Consider the following 19,687-nt stretch of genomic DNA (forward strand, 5'->3'; position numbering starts at 1 on the left):
TATTAGTAAAGTCAGGCATTAGCAATAAATATAGTAGAATATATTAGAAGTTAACTTTAGCATAGAAATTAAGGCAAACCAAGCATGCCAAGCAGATGATAAAATAAAGGTATGTGCCATAGTTCAATTTTAATTAAAGCTTAAGCTTCAGGCCACCATTGTAAAAAAGTTTGGAAAGCTTAAAGTAAACCCATATATGGAATTAAGGCCTTGGCCAGTTAGAGAAAATAAGAACAAAATAGAAAAGTAGAAATACCAGGAGGGGGCCAGCGGTGAAAAGTAAGGAGATAATAAGGGTTCCCATGGGAACTCAAGGGGAGGCCGGACAGGAGTAGAGGGGAGTCAGAGAAGATGAGTAAAAGAGCTCATCTGAGCGAGGTCGGAGAAGATAGGAAATGACATAAGAAAAGCCCAAAGATGGTAAGAGGAAGCCATCTGCCCAGCCTTAGACCAATCAAAATAAGCAGAACAGAAACCTAGAGAAAACAATGGACAGTAAAGCCAGGTGCAGAATGAGTTAATTGAGCAATGACAAAGTGATAAGAAAATGATATATAAGTTTTGGATTTTGAACTGTTCGAGGCTCAGCTCAATTTGGCCGTATTGGGTTGAGTCCTTGTTATTTTTGTTATTATTATGCTTATTTTATTGCAATAAAGCTATAACTCTGTTTCTCGAGTCTCCTAATAGCCTTTATTTCAGGTAAAAAGCCTTGTGGTGACGATTTTTCGCCACGACAATAGGACCATAGTGTAACTGAACTTATCCTCAGGCAGGACTTGTGCCATAGAGTCTCCCCTATTGTGGATAAATAGTAAGTGGCTTATTCTTTATTGCAAGTGTAATATTCCTTACTAGCCAACCCGTGGCGTAGCATACGCCGCATAATTATTTATTGATGGGTGAATACTTCCTGAAAGACACAGTTATCCAAATGGGGTGGGTTTGAGGATACGACTGTGAATGAATGAAAAGATGGAACTCTGGAGAGAGCAACATACAATTGTCCGTGACCGAAAACTGGCTCTGTCTTGCGTCTTGCCTGTCATGGTCGGCTGCCTTAGTGAATTATATATATAGATAGAAGATCATACCATAGAATGCACAGCGTAATAGTAAACTAAATGTAAGAACATTGAATAACATTGAGAAAACCTTGAACAACAGAGAAAACTTAACACTGCAAGAGTTTGAGCCATAGTGCTACCAACCGCTCGGTAAAAACACTTTTTTAATGAGTTCTAAGCACAGGGAAAAAAATAAACATTTTAAAAATCCGTAATTTAATAAACCACCAAGAAAAGTAACATTGCAACAATGCACGCTACGAACTGATCGCTGTAAACAGAAGTGAAAACAAAATCAAGCCCGGTGCATTCTTTAACTGCCTTCTCTGCCGTATGCATCCAGAACCCTCTCTTTTGCGCGCCTCTGTGTGTGTGGGTCTCTCTCGCGCGCCTGTGTGTGTGTGGGGGGGTCTCTCTCCCACGCTTGTGTGTGTGTGTGTGTGTGTCTCTCTCTCTTGCGCACCTGTGTGTGTGTGTCTCTCTTGTGTGTGTGTGTGTGTGTGTCTCTCTCTCTCTCTCGCACTCCTGTGTGTGTCGCTCTCTCTCTAAGAAGAAACATGTTTGTCGCGGATGCGAATCACTGTATGCAGCGTGTAAAACAGTTTGCAATAACCGAAAGGAATAATGAAAAGTCAACGTAGCTCAGAGGTGCATGTGGACTGTAGCAGAGACGAAAGCGACTGAGGCAGTGTTTGGTGAGTTGTTGCATCCGGGCACATGAGCACGTATCCCATGGTTGTCTTCCGGCAGTGTGATTGTCTTGAGAGACAGGGTGGACTTGGCCTGGGGAATAAGGACAGTTTGTGAGTTTGCAGCTGCTATGGTTTTACACTCCCGTACATTGTGGTGAATGCTGGTAACAGTCAGTCAGTCAGTCAGTCAGTCAGGCAGGCAGGCAGGCGGGCAGGCAGGCGTTCTCATACCATGCTCTTAGAGTTGGTGGGCGTGGCTCTGTGAGTTGACGTCGTATCCCATGGTGTTAGAGTTGGTGGGCAGTTCTCTGTGAGTTGGCGGGCGTGGCTATGTCCTGCATATCGGCTAAGTGAATTATATATATAGATTCCCAACCAGTTCCACCTTAAGTCACTTGTTCATTCTTATTTGTCATTGGCATATTTATATACCACCTGAAAGCATTTTTCAACATCCACCTTAACAGCAGGAAACAGTAATAGAGGTCACAGAGTTTTGAAAGCAATTATGACTAGCCTTGGCTCTGCCTAGAGTAAGTAAAAAAAACTCTGTGTTTCAATCATATTTAGTGTTCTGTATTGTGTCATTCTTTATTATAAATGAACATTCCTTTGAAAAACATTTAGGACATGCATATTATTTAATCTTCCTGACTGTAAATAGAATGATTTTTAATAATCTACCCTCACTGTAAAACACAAAAATGTGCGCAGATTTGCTTTCTAACAGATGGCAGAGACTTAAAGTAGAACAAGTAAAACAACAGAAGCAATTAAATATGACTTTTAATGAAATGTTAAACATACTTTCAGCTTCAGGCAGTTGTTGAAAGCTATAAATGTGCAAAAGAGTTCCCAGGACTGCTCTTTTAAATTCCTTTATGCCATTACTGGGTTCTAAATTTCCTTTGTATTCAATGAATCATAATGTATTGTTCTTGGCAGAGTTCCTTGTACACAAAAGTTTCTCTGTGTGACATTTTGTGATGAGTACACATGGGCGTAAAGTTATAAAATAAAATTCTAGTTGGGTTTTGAGGGCTATAGGATAAAAGACACAACTTACTGCTCCACTGCATTGCAGAGTCTGACTGATTGTTGAGTTTTGTAAGGTGAAAGTTCCAACAATGGTGTTTCCATTAATTTGACAGGCCTCAAGCAGGAATCCTTCAAAAATTCCAGATATTGCTTGAAGAGTCACTTCGGGAAACATTTAGAAAAAAGTCAAAAGTACTTTTAGTACAATGAAACATAATAAAATATATTACAGGCACAATAGCACAGACTTTCAGTAATGTCAGTTTGAAGCTTGCATAAGAAAGAACCCATCAATACTTTCAAAGAAAATAAATTTTGAGAACTTCTAATTCTTTCAAAGGGGGAAATATATGTGGAAATGAGAAGAATAAAAAAGGGAAGAAACCCAGTTGTTAGTTGGTGATCATGAAGACTCTTAATTGGGCACTTTAGTCCATCTGCCATCTGACACATTTCATCCAATTTAAGGTCACTGAGGGTTGTAGCAAATTCTTACAGTATTAGACCCAAGGAAGGAATGAATACAGGGGGTATTTAGATGGTTTAAATACATATATATAAAATTGCATTCTGAAACCCGCTTAGTCCAGTTCAGGGATGCCTGGAAGACAGTCTATTCTGGGAATAACCACTTTAATCAGCCAAGGACAGAAAGCTGAGGGTGTAGTGGTCACAGGCTCACCAAAATTGGACAGATGAAGACTGGAACAATGTAGCCTTGTCTAATGAATATCAATTTCTGCAGACACACAGAAATAGCAGGGGCAGAATTTGGCACAAACAGCATGAATCCATACACCCAATATTCCTTGTGTCAACAATCCAGGTGGGTGCTGGTGTAATGGCACACTTTGGGTCAATTAATAATAATCAATCACCACTTGAATGCCACAGCCTCTTTGAGTATTGTTGCTGACCATGTGAATCCTTTCTTGGCCATAATTTACCTATTTTATAACAGCAACTTTCAGCATAATAATGCACCATGTTACAAAGGTAAAGACATCTCCGATTGGTTTAATGAACATGACAATGCATTTAGTGTTTTTGGTGCCTTTTCCAGTCTCCAGATTTTAATACAATGGAACACCTTTACAATGTGGTAGAATGAGAAACTCACAGAATAAATGTTGAGCTGACAATTGTGCAGAAATTGTATTATGTCAACATAGACCAACATCTCAAAAGAATGTTTCCAGCATCTTGTGGAATCCATGCCACAAAGAATTGAAGCTGGCTTCAGAGTAAAAATAGACCTTACCTATTATTGGTTTAGACTTACTAAGAATTTGTTCAGTGTGTGTTTGTATGAGTGTATGTATGTATGTACATATACGTTACATGGTGAGCCTGGAAGCTTGCAGTTGCGCTGGCAGCGGATGACCAAGGCCTGCGTGCATTAACAGAGTTTTAGTGCACTGCGTATCTGGGGGGTTGTCAGAGTCTCGGAAATCTCACTTTATATACGCCCTTGCGATGGAAGGACAGGGAAAGAAAGCTTATACAGAGCTTTGTCTCCCCCAGGATGCTAGATGGTAGCGAGCTCAGGCTCTGATCCCCACATGGGTGCCCACAAGGCATGCTGGGTATTGTAGTCCATGGGGGGAAGTCATGTTGGGCCCCATGGGAGCCACCAGGGGGAGCTGCAGGATTTGGGAGTCCCTATTCCATGGGGCTCCAACCTCACCCAGAAATGCTTCAGAGCTGCAATGTCATATCACCAGAAGCACCCCCGGGGACTAGATAAACAGAGCTGCCTGCCTCACACCAACCAGAGTTGGGTGGAAGGTGGACAAAGCTTGAGAGGATAAGTGGAGGAGGCAGTGATCTATATTACTAAACCACAGTTTAAATTTATGCACGGACGGTGGACGCACCGCATGCGCACTGCTCCTCAGAGTCAAACCCAGCGGCTTCCCAGAGTCAGTAGGTGGCGCCCAAACAACACAACCTGTGAACTAAACCTGCTCTAATCCACTGTGCCATAACAGAAATTCAGTATTAAAAGTAAGAGTTGTACCTAACGACACAGCCACAGAGAAATAAAAATGAGACCGCATGGATAAAAACAATCAACGGAGGCTCCTACAACGCGCTTCACAAACACCAGAAGCAAAGAAGTCACGGCTCCAAAAAGAAACAGCTCAACTAACGGAAATACAAAAACGAGCCCGAAAGAATAAAAACAATGAACGAAGGCGCCTACAACGCGCCTCTGAAACAGCACAAGCAAAGGAGTCATGGCTCCAAAAACAAAGAGCTCAACGATTACAAATACAAAACCGAGCCCGTATGGATAAAAGCAATGAATGAAGGCGCCTACAACGCGCCTCTGAAACAGCACAAGCAAAGGAGTCACGGCTCCAAAAACAAAGAGCTCAACGATTACAAATACAAAACCGAGCCCGTATGGATAAAAACAATGAACGAAGGCGCCTACAACGCGCTTCTGCAACACCAGATGCAAGAGAGGCACGGATCCAAAAATAAACTGCAGAAAGGCTACAAAGTCGTTTAAAAGGTTTAAGACGTTCAGTATTCCAACAAAGAAAAAGCCAAAGACAGGAACGACGGACAGACACTGAACAATTCCGTCAGGTAGCTGAGAACGCATTCTATAATGAGTCTACTGTTCATGAAAATTCATTGGGATTAATGAGTGTCATTTGCAGTCATTGTCATTCACTTAACTTCCTTGAAGAAAAAACTGCCAGTACAACTGATGAGTTTACACGTTGTTGTCAAAAAGGTCAGGTTAAGCTGCCTCCTTTGGATGAATATCCTGAATATTTACGGAAGCTTTTGAATAACATTCATCCATCCTCTTCCGCTTATCCGAGGTCGGGTCGCGGGGGGCAGCAGCTTGAGCAGAGATGCCCAGACCTCCCTCTCCCCGGCCCCTTCTTCTAGCTCTTCCGGGAGAATCCCGAGGCATTCCCAGGCCAGCCAGGAGACATAGTCCCTCCAGCGTGTCCTGGGTCTTCCCCGGGGCCTCCTCCCGGTTGGACGTGCCCAGAACACCTCACCAGGGAGGCGTCCAGGAGGCATCCTGATCAGATGCCCGAGCCACCTCATCTGACTCCTCTCGATGCGGAGGAGCAGCGGCTCTACTCTGAGCCCCACCCGGATGACTGAGCTTCTCATCCTATCTTTAAAGGAGAGCCCAGACACCCTGCGGAGAAAACTCATTTCAGCCGCTTGTATTCGCGATCTCGTTCTTTCGGTCACTACCCATAGCTCATGACCATAGGTGAGGGTAGGAACATAGATCAACTGGTAAATTGAGAGCTTTGCCTTACGGCTCAGCTCCTTTTTCACCATGACAGACCGATGCAGAGCCCGCATCACTGCAGACTCCGCACCGATCCGCCTGTCGAACTCACACTCCATTCTTCCCTCACTCGTGAACAAGACCCTGAGATACTTGAACTCCTCCACTTGGGGCAGGATCTCGCTCCCAACCCTGAGAGGGCACTCCACCCTTTTCCGGCTGAGGACCATGGTCTCGGATTTGGAGGTGCTGATTCCCATCCCAGCCGCTTCACACTCAGCTGTGAACCGATCCAGAGAGAGCTGAAGATCACGGCCTGATGAAGCAAACAGGACAACATCATCTGCAAAAAGCAGTGACCCAATCCTGAGTCCACCAAGAAGGCCCCCCTCAACACCCTGGCTGCGCCTAGAAATTCTGTCCATAAAAGTTATGAACAGAATCGGTGACAAAAAGCAGCCCTGGCGGAGTCCAACTCTCACTGGAAAAGGGTTCTACTTTGTGCCAGCAATGCGGACCAAGCTCTGACACCGATCGTACAGGGACCGAACAGCTCTTATCAAGGTGTCCGGTACCCCATACTCTCAGAGTACCCCCCACAGGATTCCCCGAGGGACACGGTCGAACGCCTTTTCCAAGTCCACAAAACACATGTAGACTGGTTGGGCAAACTCCCATGTACCCTCCAGGACCCTGCTAAGGGTGTAGAGCTGGTCCACTGTTCCACGACCAGGACGAAAACCACACTGTTCCTCCTGAATCCGAGGTTCGACAGTCAAACGGACACACCTCTCCGAAACCCCCGAATAGACTTTTCCAGGGAGGCTGAGGAGTGTGATTCCTCTGTAGTTGGAACACACCCTCCGGTGCCCTTCTTAAAGAGTTGGACCACCACCCCGGTCTGCCAATCCAGAGGCACTGTCCCTGATGTCCATGCGATGTTGCAGAGACGTGTCAACCAAGACAGCCCTACAACATCCAGAGCCTTGAGGAAATCCAGGCGTATCTCATCCACCCCCGGGGCCCTGCCACCAAGGAGTTTTTTGACCACCTCGGTGACCTCAGTCCCAGAGATGGGGGAACCCACCTCCAAGTCCCCAGGCTCTGCTTCCTCATTGGAAGGCATGTTAGTGGGATTGAGGAGGTCTTCGAAGTACTCCCCCCACCAACCCACGACGTCCCGAGTCGAGGTCAGCAGCGCACCATCCCCACTGTACACAGTGTTGACACTGCACTGCTTCCCCCTCTCCTCGAAGCCGTCCGAAAGTTGTTCTCCATGGCCTCCCCAAACTCCTCCCACGCCCGAGTTTTTGCCTCAGCAACCACCGAAGCCACATTCCGCTTGGCCTGCCGGTACCTATCAGCTGCCTCCAGAGTCCCACAGGACAAAAGGGACCGGTAGGACTCCTTCTTCAGCTTGACGGCATCCCTCACCGCCGGTGTCCACCAACGGGTTTGGGGACTGCCGCCACGACAGGCACCGACTACCTTATGGCCACAGCTCCGGTCAGCCGCCTCAACAATAGAGGCACGGAACATGGCCCATTCGGACTCAATGTCCCCCACCTCCCTCGGGACATGGTCAAAGTTCTGCCGGAGGTGGGAGTTGAAGCTACTTCTGACGGGGGCTCTGCCAGACGTTCCCAGCAGACCCTCACAACACGTTTGGGCCTACCAGGCCTGACCGGCATCCTCCCCCACCATCGGAGCCAACTCACCACCAGGTGGTGATCAGTTGACAGCTCCGCCCCTCTCTTCACCTGAGTGTCCAAGACATGCGGCCGCAAGTCCGACGACACAACCACAAAGTCGATCATCGAACTGAGGCCTAGGCTGTCCTGGTGCCAAGTGCACATATGAACACCCCTATGCTTGAACATGGTGTTTGTTATGGACAATCCGTGACGAGCACAGAAGTCCAATAACAAAACACCACTCTGGTTCAGATCGGGGGGGCCATTTCTCCCAATCACGCCCTTCAAGGTCTCACTGTCATTGCCCACGTGAGCATTGAAGTCTCCCAGCAGTACGAGGGAGTCCCCAGAAGGTATGCCCTCTAGCACCCCCTCCAGGGACTCCAAAAAGGGTGGGTACTCTGAACTGCTGTTTGGTGCATACACACAAACAACAGTTAGGACCCGTCCCCCCACCCGAAGGCGGAGGGAGGCTACCCTCTCGTCCACCGGGGTAAACCCCAATGTACAGGCTCCAAGTCGGGGGGCAATAAGTATGCCCACACCAGCTCGGCGCCTCTCACCGCGGGCAACTCCAGAGTGGTACAGAGTCCAGCCCCTCTCAAGGAGATTGGTTCCAGAGTCCAAGCTGTGTGTCGAGGTGAGCCCGACTATATCTTGCTGGAACTTCTCAACCTCGCGCACAAGCTCAGGCTCCTTCCCCTTCAGAGAGGTGAAATTCCATGTCCCAAGAGCCAGCTTCTGTAGCCGAGGATCGGACCGCCAAGGTATAAAAAAAATCAAGCACAGAAAAGATCACGTGTATCAATGAAAGAATATTTTTCCTACAGACTCTCAGTAAGACACGAGTTTAATCCATTAATCAATACAGGAAAGCTAACTCAACAATACATAGTTGATGTTTACGTTCGAGCTGGATTATGATTCCTAACAGTACACGACTTCTACCTAACGACACAGCCACAGAACAACAAAGACGAGACCACATGGATTAAAACAATACATGGAGGCGCCTACAACGCGCTTCAGAAACATCACAAGCAAGGATGTCATTAAACGAACCCGTATGGATAAACACAATGAACGAAGGCGCCCACACAAAGAAACCGCTTTCGTACAAATGTGTTTGGGAACAGAAAGTGATTGCCATTCTTGGATTTGCGATTCTTTCGAGAATCATGGGCTTACTGGTAGAGAAAGAAGGAAGAAAAGAGTGCTTTATTGTGCTGATACAGTAATTGTGCTTATTGTGTATGACTGTGGTTGTGGTGTGAAATGCTTGATAAAAAAGCAGCTTTCCATGAATAAAGACTATTTAGCCTTTTACACCTGAGTCCGTGCCTGCTTGTGTTGGGTGTTTGGGGAGCTGGAGCACCCCCGGTTAGTTACAAGTGTCCCAGATTGACATACTGACTAACTGACATGAAATACTTAATTCTTTGTGGACAACTTAATAAAAAACAGTTTTCATTAGTTCTTTCAGTCTCATAGCCCAAGGGTCCAGAAATGTTCTATTACTGAAAAGTTAATTTAATTATGAAGGAATCCGAGACAACCACAGTTTAAAATCTAACAGTTAGAAAGAGAAAATCTTAGTCCCAGTTTACTGTGTTAGCAGAAAAGCATGTATGGTAACAAGTTAGTGGCATCCTGGCCTGAATCCCATCTGAAGTACTTTTGTTGATTTTATTTGTTTTTAATAAACAATTCTTATTAACATTATGTAAAGTAATTAAAAAAAACAAAATTAATTGTTTATTACTGTAAAATTATCTCTTATTATAGGAAAACAAAATATTTAAAGGTATTAACATTGTATTTATATATAATATACTGTATATAACTGTTGTTTAAGCAGTCTATATATTACCTGTTTTTACTCTTACTGTTATGAAAAATAATTTTAATTAGTAAAAAATATAATATTGAAAAATATAAGAATTCATTGAAATGAGGCATGTATGTGCTGATTGTGTACACTAAGTGTTGGTGGTTCAGTGGTTAGTGCTTCTGCCTCACAGCCAGATGACTGCCTTTGTGGTTTTCTCTGAGTAGTTCACCTTTCTCCATATCCCAAATATGTAAATGTTAGGTTAAATTATCCTGATCTGGGTGAGAGTAATAGAATACTGTACTGCACTAATGCAGTGTTCAGGATTGCCTTCTGTCTTGTAGTTCATGCTGCCAGTATTGGCTCCATGAGTCCTGGTAATGGAATAAATGGGGTCAGAATAGGGATAGTCAAGTGTGTAGTTAATAGTAGTTGTAGTAGGACATGTAAAACTGAATAATGTAACAAGAATCATTTTGAATTTTAACTTCTTAGTGCAGTTCAAGCAAGGGTTGTAAATATTTGAGGGGTCCAATGCATCATTAAGCGGCTTCGAAGGCATGAAGAGTCACCCTTCTAAAATGAAAGGGTCCATTAAAATATAAGGCTTTATCCAATGTGACTATTAATGCATTCCTGTGCAAACAAAATGAAAGCATCAGTACATTTGTGAAGCTACTTTTACTGCCATGAGGTTGTGAGAACCTGATTCAGCAACATTAGATGCAAAGCAGGATGCAGTCAAGGACAGCATGCCCATTTTTTGAAGGCCATACTGAAACTTAGGCTGAGTTAAGTGTTACCAATCAACCATAACAAATAAGTATTTAAAATGGAATAACCAAACAAATCACACAACTTTACAAGTTGAATGCAGGTGCTGGAGCTGTGCAGTAACTACACTAGTCACTTAGACACCCTATATTAATTTGCGTAACTCCAGCTTGTTAATCAGCATAGCTCTAGGCTGTCACCACTTCATTTTTATATTTTGCCTGTATTACATAATCATGTTAAATTAAATTCCATTTCGGCAAAGAGTTGCTTAATGTAGTCATAGGTATTTCTTCTCAGGTACAAAAAAAGAGAAAGCACGTTTTTTGTAACGTCAATCTGCTACTTATAGTTTGGCATCAAAAATATGAGGGCATGTCAATCACGGTCTGCCTCACCTTAGGCTACAGGATGGAAATTACCAACTGGTTAGATGAGAGGGTGATGTCATCTCCAGCGCCCTACAAAAATATTCATTCTGCTTAGTGTATGTCATGTTTTGTCAGATTACAATCTAGAATTAAAATACCTCAAACAAGTAAAAACTGAAAAACCTCAGAAGTCACATAATTTGTTGATTGGGGTCCATCTGTGTGCAGATCAAGCAAAATCAAGACCAAGTAGCATTTCAAACAGGTCAGAGACAAAGTTGTGGAGAAGTATAGATCAAGGTTGGACCACCCACCAAAACCCACAGACTGACAAGGTGGGCATTCAACAAAGACACCAAGGATAACATTTAAGGAGCTGAAAAGATCCACAGCGGAGATGGGAGTATCTATCCATAGTACCACTTTAAGCTGCACACTCCATAGATTAGACATTTATGGAAGTGGGGCCATAAAAAAAGCCATTGCTTAAAGAAAAAATATGAAAACATGTCTGAAGTTTGACCAACAGCATACGGTGAACCCTCCAAGAACATGTAAGAAGGTTCTCTGGTCAGGTGAGGCTACAAATGAACTTTTTGAGCATCACGGTAAATACCTTATGTGGGGCAAACACAGCACTTCTCATAACCCAGAGACCAGTAGCATCATGCTGTAGAGGTGTTTTCCATTGACAGGGACAGGAAAATTGGTCAGGATTAAAGGAAAGATGGATGGCACTAAGTACAGGGCAGTTTTTGAGGAAAACCTGTGAAAGTCTGCCACAGATTTGAGACTGGGATGAAGGTTCGCCTTCCACCGGACAATGACACTAAACATACTGCTAAAGCTACATTGGAGTGGTTAAAAGGGAAACATTTAAATATCTTAGAATGGCTTAGTCAAAGCCAAGACCTCAATCCAACTGAGAATGTGTAGCATGACTTAAAGATTGTTGCACTCCAACTTAAACCATCAAACTTGAATTAGTTACAACAGTTTTCCCTTGAGGAATGGACGAAAATCCCAGTGGCAAGATGTGTTAAACTAATAGAGACATTCTTCAAGGCATGGGTGTCTAACTCCAATCCTGGAGGGCTGCAGTGGCTGCGGGTTTTCATTCTAACCATCTTCTTCATTAGTGACCAGTTTTTGCTGATAATTAACTTCTTTTGCTTTAGTTTTAATTAACTTGACTCAGGCCCCTTAGTTGTCTTTTTTTTTTTAATTAGCAGCCAAACAATAAGACACAAAATGAGCCGCCACATGACCAGCTCACCTGCCCGTTACACAATATCTGAAAATAAAGAAAAGTGAAGGTCTCTGTAAGGCTGATCTCTCAGGTCACCAAAACATTTTGACGAGCAGAAAATCAACAGTTTTGGAAATGTCTGCTGTGGTAGAATGAGAGCAGCAACAGGCCACAAAAATTAAATAATGGGCTTAATTAACAGCAAGAATCAGCTTCTCATTAATAGATTGGTTGGAGTGAAATTGGTTGGAGTTTGAAATCCCAGTTTAGCTGCTCATCTGTTGGCTCATTGCATGTCTCATTTCTGTTTAGCTGCCATTTCATGAAGAAACGAATCAATTCAGAGGACTGAATCCTTAAAAACAGGGCTATTAAAATAAAGGGAAAAGGAGTTAATTAGCAGTGGAAACTGGTCACTGATTAGGAAAAGGGTCAGAATGAAAACCTGCAGCCACTGCGGCCCTCCAGGCCTGAAGTTTGACATTCCTGCTCCGAGGGACTTGCAACTGTAATTGCAGCAAAAGGTGGCTCTACAAAGTATTAATTTTGAGGGGGTGAAAACCTATGCACACTCATGATTTCTTTCTTTTTGTCTTAATTAGTGTTTGTGTGACAATAAAAATATTATGTACCTTCAAAGTGGTATGCATGTTGTGTAAAGCAAATGCTGCTAACCCCCATAAAAATCAATTTTAATTCCAGATTGTAATGCGACAAAACAGGACAAATACCAAGGGGGGATGAATACTTTCACAAGACACTGTACAAGCTTACTATTTATTTAAACTGCGCAAGAAACATCAGTTTTTTTACTTTCTGATCAGTTTACTTTATAATTATATTTTCTTGAAGTCATTGGTGTGAAACAGGAAACTTATCAACTAAGAGTGGATTACAAAATACTAGTGACATTTTAATGATCTCCAACCCAGGCAGTATGCAGTTCAATTGTAGGTTATGTTTCAATACAAAATATGCAAAATGTCACGTTTGTGCTGAATCATGTTAGGTGTATTGAAACGTGACTTTAGACTTATAAACCTTTGTTTTTTTTTTTTAGTAGAGGTAAATTTCACAGTTCCAACTCTCATTTATTTTGTGGCCAATTACAGGACAAGATGTCTTGGGTCACTTTGTATATGGTTACTTTTCTGTTTCTCTACTTGCTATCCTGCTGTGGCACTTGCTGCCACTGCTCCACTATCAAGCTGTTAGTCCTTCTCATGAGCAAGACACCAACGATACTAGGAGCCTTACGATCCAAGGATGAAAGGATTTAATTTTTGTATTAGACAACCCAGCACAGGCCTCAGCTCTAGACTGTCCAGGACGATGTGTGTGGCCAGTTGGTCTCGCCCTCTTGAACTTTGTGTGATACTGAATTATGTCAGTGTGACAGTCAGTACGTAACTGTGGACTCCCTAGCATTTCATCTTCTTCAGGGATGCTGCTGACTGGATTTTTTTGTTTTCCTCTCCTCTTTTGTGAACAAGACAAAGATCATTTTAATGGATATAACAGTATTCTATCAAAATGCTTGTTAATCATTTGGAAATTGCTCTATTCTACTGTATTTTTATCCTAGTCTCTATCTTTTTGTGTGTGCATTATGTGACTTGTAAAACCGTTGATTTGTATTTTAGCTGTAAACATTTTACATCGGGCGGCATGGTGGCGTAGTGATAGTGTTGCTGCCTTGCAGTAAGAAGACCTGGGTTTGCTTCCCCGGTCCTCCCTGCGTGGAGTTTTCATGTTCTCCCCGTGTCTGTGTGGGTTTCCTCCCACAGTCCAAAGACATGCAGGGTAGGTGCATTGGCAATCCTATATTGTCCCTAGTGTGTTCTTGGTGTGTGGGTGTGTGTGTGTGCCCTGCGGTGGGCTGGCTGGGATTGGCTCCAGCAGACCCCCGTGACCCTGTGTTAGGATATAGCGGGTTGGATGATGACTGACTGACATTTTACATCATTCTGAGACTGTAGGCATTGAAGATCATCATAAAAAAATTAACTGACCTGACTGCTGTCTTTTTTAAGATCAACTCATAATTAAGACAAATATAAAATTAATGGAGTTGAAGTCACTTCACATTATTAAAACTGTACACCAATGGGGCTGTTATCCGATGTAATTGGAACACAGAAAAACTAACTAAAAATGAATCCTACACTGATAAAAAAAAAATAAGAAGGTTAGAGATGTGATGTTTCAGCCATTTTCAGGTACAACCTCCATGAGGTATAACAGAAGCTGAAATGTTGTGTCTTTAAGCAGTTTTCCTTTTTTTTTGCAATTGAAATAGTTTTCCCCTTCATTAACACTAATGGTTTTAATTTGTTCCATAAAAGTAAATTATAGCAAAACAAATGCTTATGTACTGTACAGAGTTTGACATATGACATTTTAAAATGTACTATGGCATCTTTGTAACTACTGTATAAAGTTAAAGTTGATTATCTTTTTTATAAAAATTTGAGAAAATCTGAAAGTGTAATATTATTAAGTTGCTCAACAGTTAGTGCTGCTGCCTCACACCTCCAGTAGGACAGTTTAAATCTGCATGGAGTTTGCCTGCTCTTCTCATGTCTCTCTGGCCTTTCTTGAGACCTTCTAGCTTTCCTCTCACCTCTCATTGATCTGCTGCAGGTGTTAGTGTGCCTTGCAATGGATTGGTGTAATTTAACATTGTTGTCATTTCCTGCTTTACACTTGATGCAGAAGGGATGGGCTCCAGTCACTCTATCCCCTGCAACCCTGAACTGGAGAAAGCAGTTTGGAAAATGGATGGAATTTAACATATTATTATTTTGTAGTGTACCAGGAGTTAGTCTGGGTCCCTGTCAGGAATGAGCTAATAGATGGTTCTTTCAAGTCCTATTGATCATTACTTGAGTGTGTATCTGTCCTGGTTGTTCCGGGGTGTTTAGAACATGTACTTCAGGTGATATTGTAATGCTGTTGGGAAACTGTGCTTTTGCAGCATGTTAAATATGACTCATAATATTTCATTTGTGTATTTAATTTCAGTGTGTTTTTATTTTAGAATTATTTAGATAATAATTCTTAACATGTGGGCTCAGAGCTCATGTGGGAAATGTTCTGTAACTGAAATGGCAGGCAGGTATAAAAGACCTCATTACATCTTTAATTTTCATGAGTTAGATTTCCAAATTTGGGAAGGCAGTCATTATGCAGTTAAATGAGTACCTTAATAAACATGCTATTCTTGATAAATTTCAGTCAGGTTTTAGAACAAATCACAGCACAGAAACTGCACTCATTAAAGTAGTAAATGATTTGCGGGTAAATGCAGACAGAGGCCATTTATCTGTTCTCATCCTCTTAGATCTGAGTGCCGCATTTGACACCATTGATCATAATATTCTTAAGAATCACCTTAGACAGTGGGTGGGCCTCTCTGGCAGTATCTTAAATTGGTTTGAATCCTACCTAGCAGGGAGAAAAGTATTTGTTAGTTGTGGTAATTACAACTCAAAGACACATGATATCCTATATGGTGTTCCACAAGGCTCTATCCTGGGTCTGCTGCTCTTCTCAATCTACATGCTTCCATTAGGTCAGATTATCTCAGGGCACAACGTGAGCTACCACAGCTATGCTGATGACACACAGCTGTATTTATGAATAGCGCCTGATGACCCCGAATCTCTTGATTCACTAACACAATGTCTGACTTGTATTTCAGAATGGATGAATAGTAACTTTCTCAAGTTAAATAAAGAGAAAACTGAAATCTTAGTAATTGGCAATAATGGATACACTGAGGCTATTAGAAATAAAGTGAAAGCATTAGGATTAAAAGTTAAAATGGAGGTAAAAAGCTTAGGGGTAACTGTTGACTGTAATCTAAATTTTAAATCGCATATTAATCAGATCACTAGGACAGCATTTTTTCACTTAAGAAACATAGCAAAAGTTAGACCTCTTATATCATTGAAAGATGCGGAGAAATTAGTTCACGCGTTTGAATTCAGTCGACTAGATTACTGTAACGCACTCCTCTCAGGACTACCCAAAAAAGACATAAATCGTTTGCAACTAGTGCAGAATGCAGCTGCTAGAATCCTAACCAGGAAAAGAAAATCCGAGCACATCTCTCCAGTTTTGATGTCACTACACTGGTTACCTGTGTCATTCAGGATTGACTTTAAAATTTTGCTTATGGTTTATAAAGCCTTAAATAATCTTGCTTCATCTTATATATCGGAATGTCTGACACCTTATATTCCAAATCGTAACCTTAGATCCTCAAATGAGTGTCTGCTTAGAATTCCAAGAGCAAAACTTAAAAGAAGTGGTGAGGCGGCCTTCTGCTGTTATGCACCTAAAATCTGGAATAGCCTGCCAATAGGAATTCGCCAGGCTAATACAGTGGAGCATTTTAAAAAACTGCTGAAAACACATTACTTTAACATGGCCTTCTCATAACTTCACTGTAATTTAAATCCTGATACTCTGTATATCCAATTCATTATAATAACTATTCATGGTGGCTCTAAAATCTGTACTAATCCCTACTCTCTCTTCTGTTTCCTTTTCCGGTGTCCTTTTGGTGGTGGCGCTACTCTAAGTACCATGATGTTCCAAAAATGATGGATGGATTAAAAGCCAGAAGTCTGTATGACCATCAGCATCAAGTGACTCCGTGAGAACCCTAACTACAAAGAGGACTATTTCATTTATGTTAGGTAGAATGCCCAGAGGGGAATGGACGGTCTTGTGGCCTGGAATCCCTGCAGATTTTTTTTTTTTCTCCAGCTTTCTGGAGGTTTTTTTTTTGTTTTTTCTGTCCACTGTGGCCATCGGACCTTACTCCTTTTCTATGTCAACTAATGTTGCCTTATTTTAATTTCTTATTTTGTCTTTTATTTTTCTTTTCTTCATTATGTAAAGCACTTTGAGCTACTTTTTGTATGAAAATGTGCTATATAAATAAATGTTGTTGTTGTTGTTGTTAAATTCTGGGGTGTATAGAAAGTACACATAGACAGGAATTCTTGCAAAATAAGTATACATTTTTAAAGAGTGTCATTGTTTAATAGAATGTATATGTTTAAGTTTTGATAAAGTAACCATGTGTGTATGCTTGTAAGAATATGTGAAATGAAGGCTTGGGACTCTAAAATGGACATGTTTCAAAAATAACTTAATTAATAATCAACCAGGCCATGGGAACATATTAGTTGTCCCAGTTTTTTGACTGATGCATTATTTTGCATAAGGAAGCCAGCATGACAGTATAAATTCAAAGAATTTTAAAAGAAAAAGGTGGAAGAGAGACAGAGAGAGAAACAACTGGCAAAAAGAAGAGAAGACAACTTGGTCAGACTTTGCATCTACAGACCGCACCTCCACTCCCAGGCACTACACCTGGTTTATGAAAACAAAAACTGCAACAACTAAAGCTCCAGCCACCTGATCCAAAGCTTGCTGTGTGCCCCTGAGCTGAATCGTTCAGGTTATATGTTTTCATATGTAACCTTTGCACCTGGTTTGTCCTTCAAATAAACATAAGTAATGATTGAAATATAGCTTTTCTGAAGTTGTCCTGTTGTTTATGGACATTTAGCAATGACCAATGATTGTTAAAGAACCAAACAGTGTCCATTTAGGTTATGTACTGTCAGGGGTAGAGATTAGCCCTAGGCTAATCAAGGTAGCCATTAGGTTTCAAAAACCTTGACAGGAGCAGCAGCAGTTCCTGGACTTTCCTAGGGTATTCTGAGGTGCAAACATTTCAGAGGAAGACATTTGAAGATGGATTGACACGTAAGCAAATCCAGGCAGGGATGCCTTATGTAGATCACAGGGTTTCTAACCCCTGGTAAGGTATCGAAATTGAGGTTACAGCCTCAACCAGTGTTGAGATACTGTATTGTTGCTTTGTATTTGAGCTTATCTGTGCTGAGTGAATGTTGAATAGGTAAGATCTGCAGGATGTAAGTATGAATCAAAGCTAACAGTTTAGGTATTTTCAGTATTAACTTGTCTATCAATATAAACAGAATTTCAGAGGTTAAAGTGCCTTTTGTAGACACTTTTTCACAATGAAACAGATATATTTTGAGACAGTGATCAACAAACCACCTGATTTTGCATCTGGGACAGTAGTAGTGTGTTTCATTCTGCACTTTTCTTATAATTTTTTTTGTTGTTCCTCATGAAAGGGTAGAATTTCAGTGCCTGAACTCCACAACGGACACACCCCTTGTGTTATTGTAGGCTACCAAAGAGCAGGGTTATTGAGTTCTTCATTTCCCCTGACACAAATGACAGTTGCTGCTATCTGAACAGTGCTTAGGGGGCTAATGTCTTTCTTGTCCTTCTACTTCTTTGTAATCATTTTGCCTTTTAGCTACATACCTACTTGCGCCACAGTGAACCTTCAGGCGATCAAATTCTCCAGGCATGACAGTTCGGTTGTACAGTGCAATATGCATCAGTTTCAACATGGAATGTTCGATAATCAATTCACATTGTAATCACTATCTATCTATCTATCTATCTATCTATCTATCTATCTATCTATCTATCTATCTATCTATCTATCTATCTATCTATCTATCTATCTATCTATCTATCAGACGATTTAACTAACTGTTCAGTTTAATTTTTTCTAAAACTGGCTTTACAGTGTTTTGATGGAAGGCTTCACCCTACCATGAATATTGCTAGGTTACCTTACAGTGGCAAAATGCATACAAATTTTATTTTATCCATTAGATGGCAGCAGAATACTGTCCTAAGAGTATTAGTTGTGAAGTGCAGGTCACCTGAGCCTGACGCGTTGGGGGGAACTCTATTTACATAGCGTTCCATGCCAAAATCATGCTCAGGCTTAACACCAAGGTTTTTAATAGTATACAATGAAATATCAATTAATAAAATAATGAACTAGACAGATTTTATAATACTACATTTTACTATTAAGTATTTGCTGTTGCACTTGGTCTAGTTCAAACATCTTCCATTTCAACCAAAATCTCACCAAACTTTCAGAATTTTCAGTTACATCCTCGCTAATCAGTAAAAGTTATGTGAATTCACAAACACTGAATTTTCAAAAGGAAAAATATGAATCGAAATGGTTGAAAATGCCCATTTGGAATGATAATAACACCAGAAGGAATTCCGATGTTCTGTAGCAATAAAGTACATTGTTGTACTTGGGTATATTTTGAGAATATTTCTGCTTTACTTGAGTATAACATTTTCTATCTTCTTTCACTTCTGCTTCCCTGTATTTTCAAATGCAAGTGGCCACTTTTACTCTAATACATTACTTCAGTATTAAACCAGAAAACAGTGGTGCTATGCAAATATACAAAATGCTTCCCCACTTTAAGAAAGGATCTGGGATAATTTTCAAATGCACACTGCAGGCAGTAACACCTAGTAGTCATTCCATATGCACTTCACTACAGCCCACTGAATGGGGCAGGGCTTGATGTTTGGGGCGGACTAATGTCGGTGATGCACACTCCCAGTCTCAGTCATCCTCAGAGCTGATAGTGAGTTCAGAAACACAATCCCAATCTTAGTTTTTTGCATAGCTGATGCTGCTGAATTCAGCAACTGTCCTCACAGCAGATGGCAGAACAGTTCTACAGGCTGCAGCAAGGAGTGTTTGTGTGATCATCGGCTGTAGTTCCTCACCTTGTCACATATTTAGTTTACATGTC

The 19,687-nt window shown here is 41.6% G+C and overlaps 1 protein-coding gene across 1 annotated transcript in view; it reads right to left on the reverse strand.

Moving 5' to 3' along the window:
- Window positions 1-19,687, reverse strand: part of LOC114658517 (putative ferric-chelate reductase 1) — a 51,188-nt gene that overhangs the window by 18,040 nt on the left and 13,461 nt on the right. The window contains exon 2 of the mRNA XM_051933204.1: window positions 2,819-2,959. Within this exon, the coding sequence (XP_051789164.1) occupies window positions 2,819-2,959 (141 nt within the window). The remainder of the gene's footprint in view (window positions 1-2,818; window positions 2,960-19,687) is intronic.

This window comes from Erpetoichthys calabaricus, chromosome 10, assembly GCF_900747795.2.
Source record: "Erpetoichthys calabaricus chromosome 10, fErpCal1.3, whole genome shotgun sequence".
NCBI classification, from domain to species: Eukaryota; Metazoa; Chordata; class Cladistia; order Polypteriformes; family Polypteridae; genus Erpetoichthys; species Erpetoichthys calabaricus.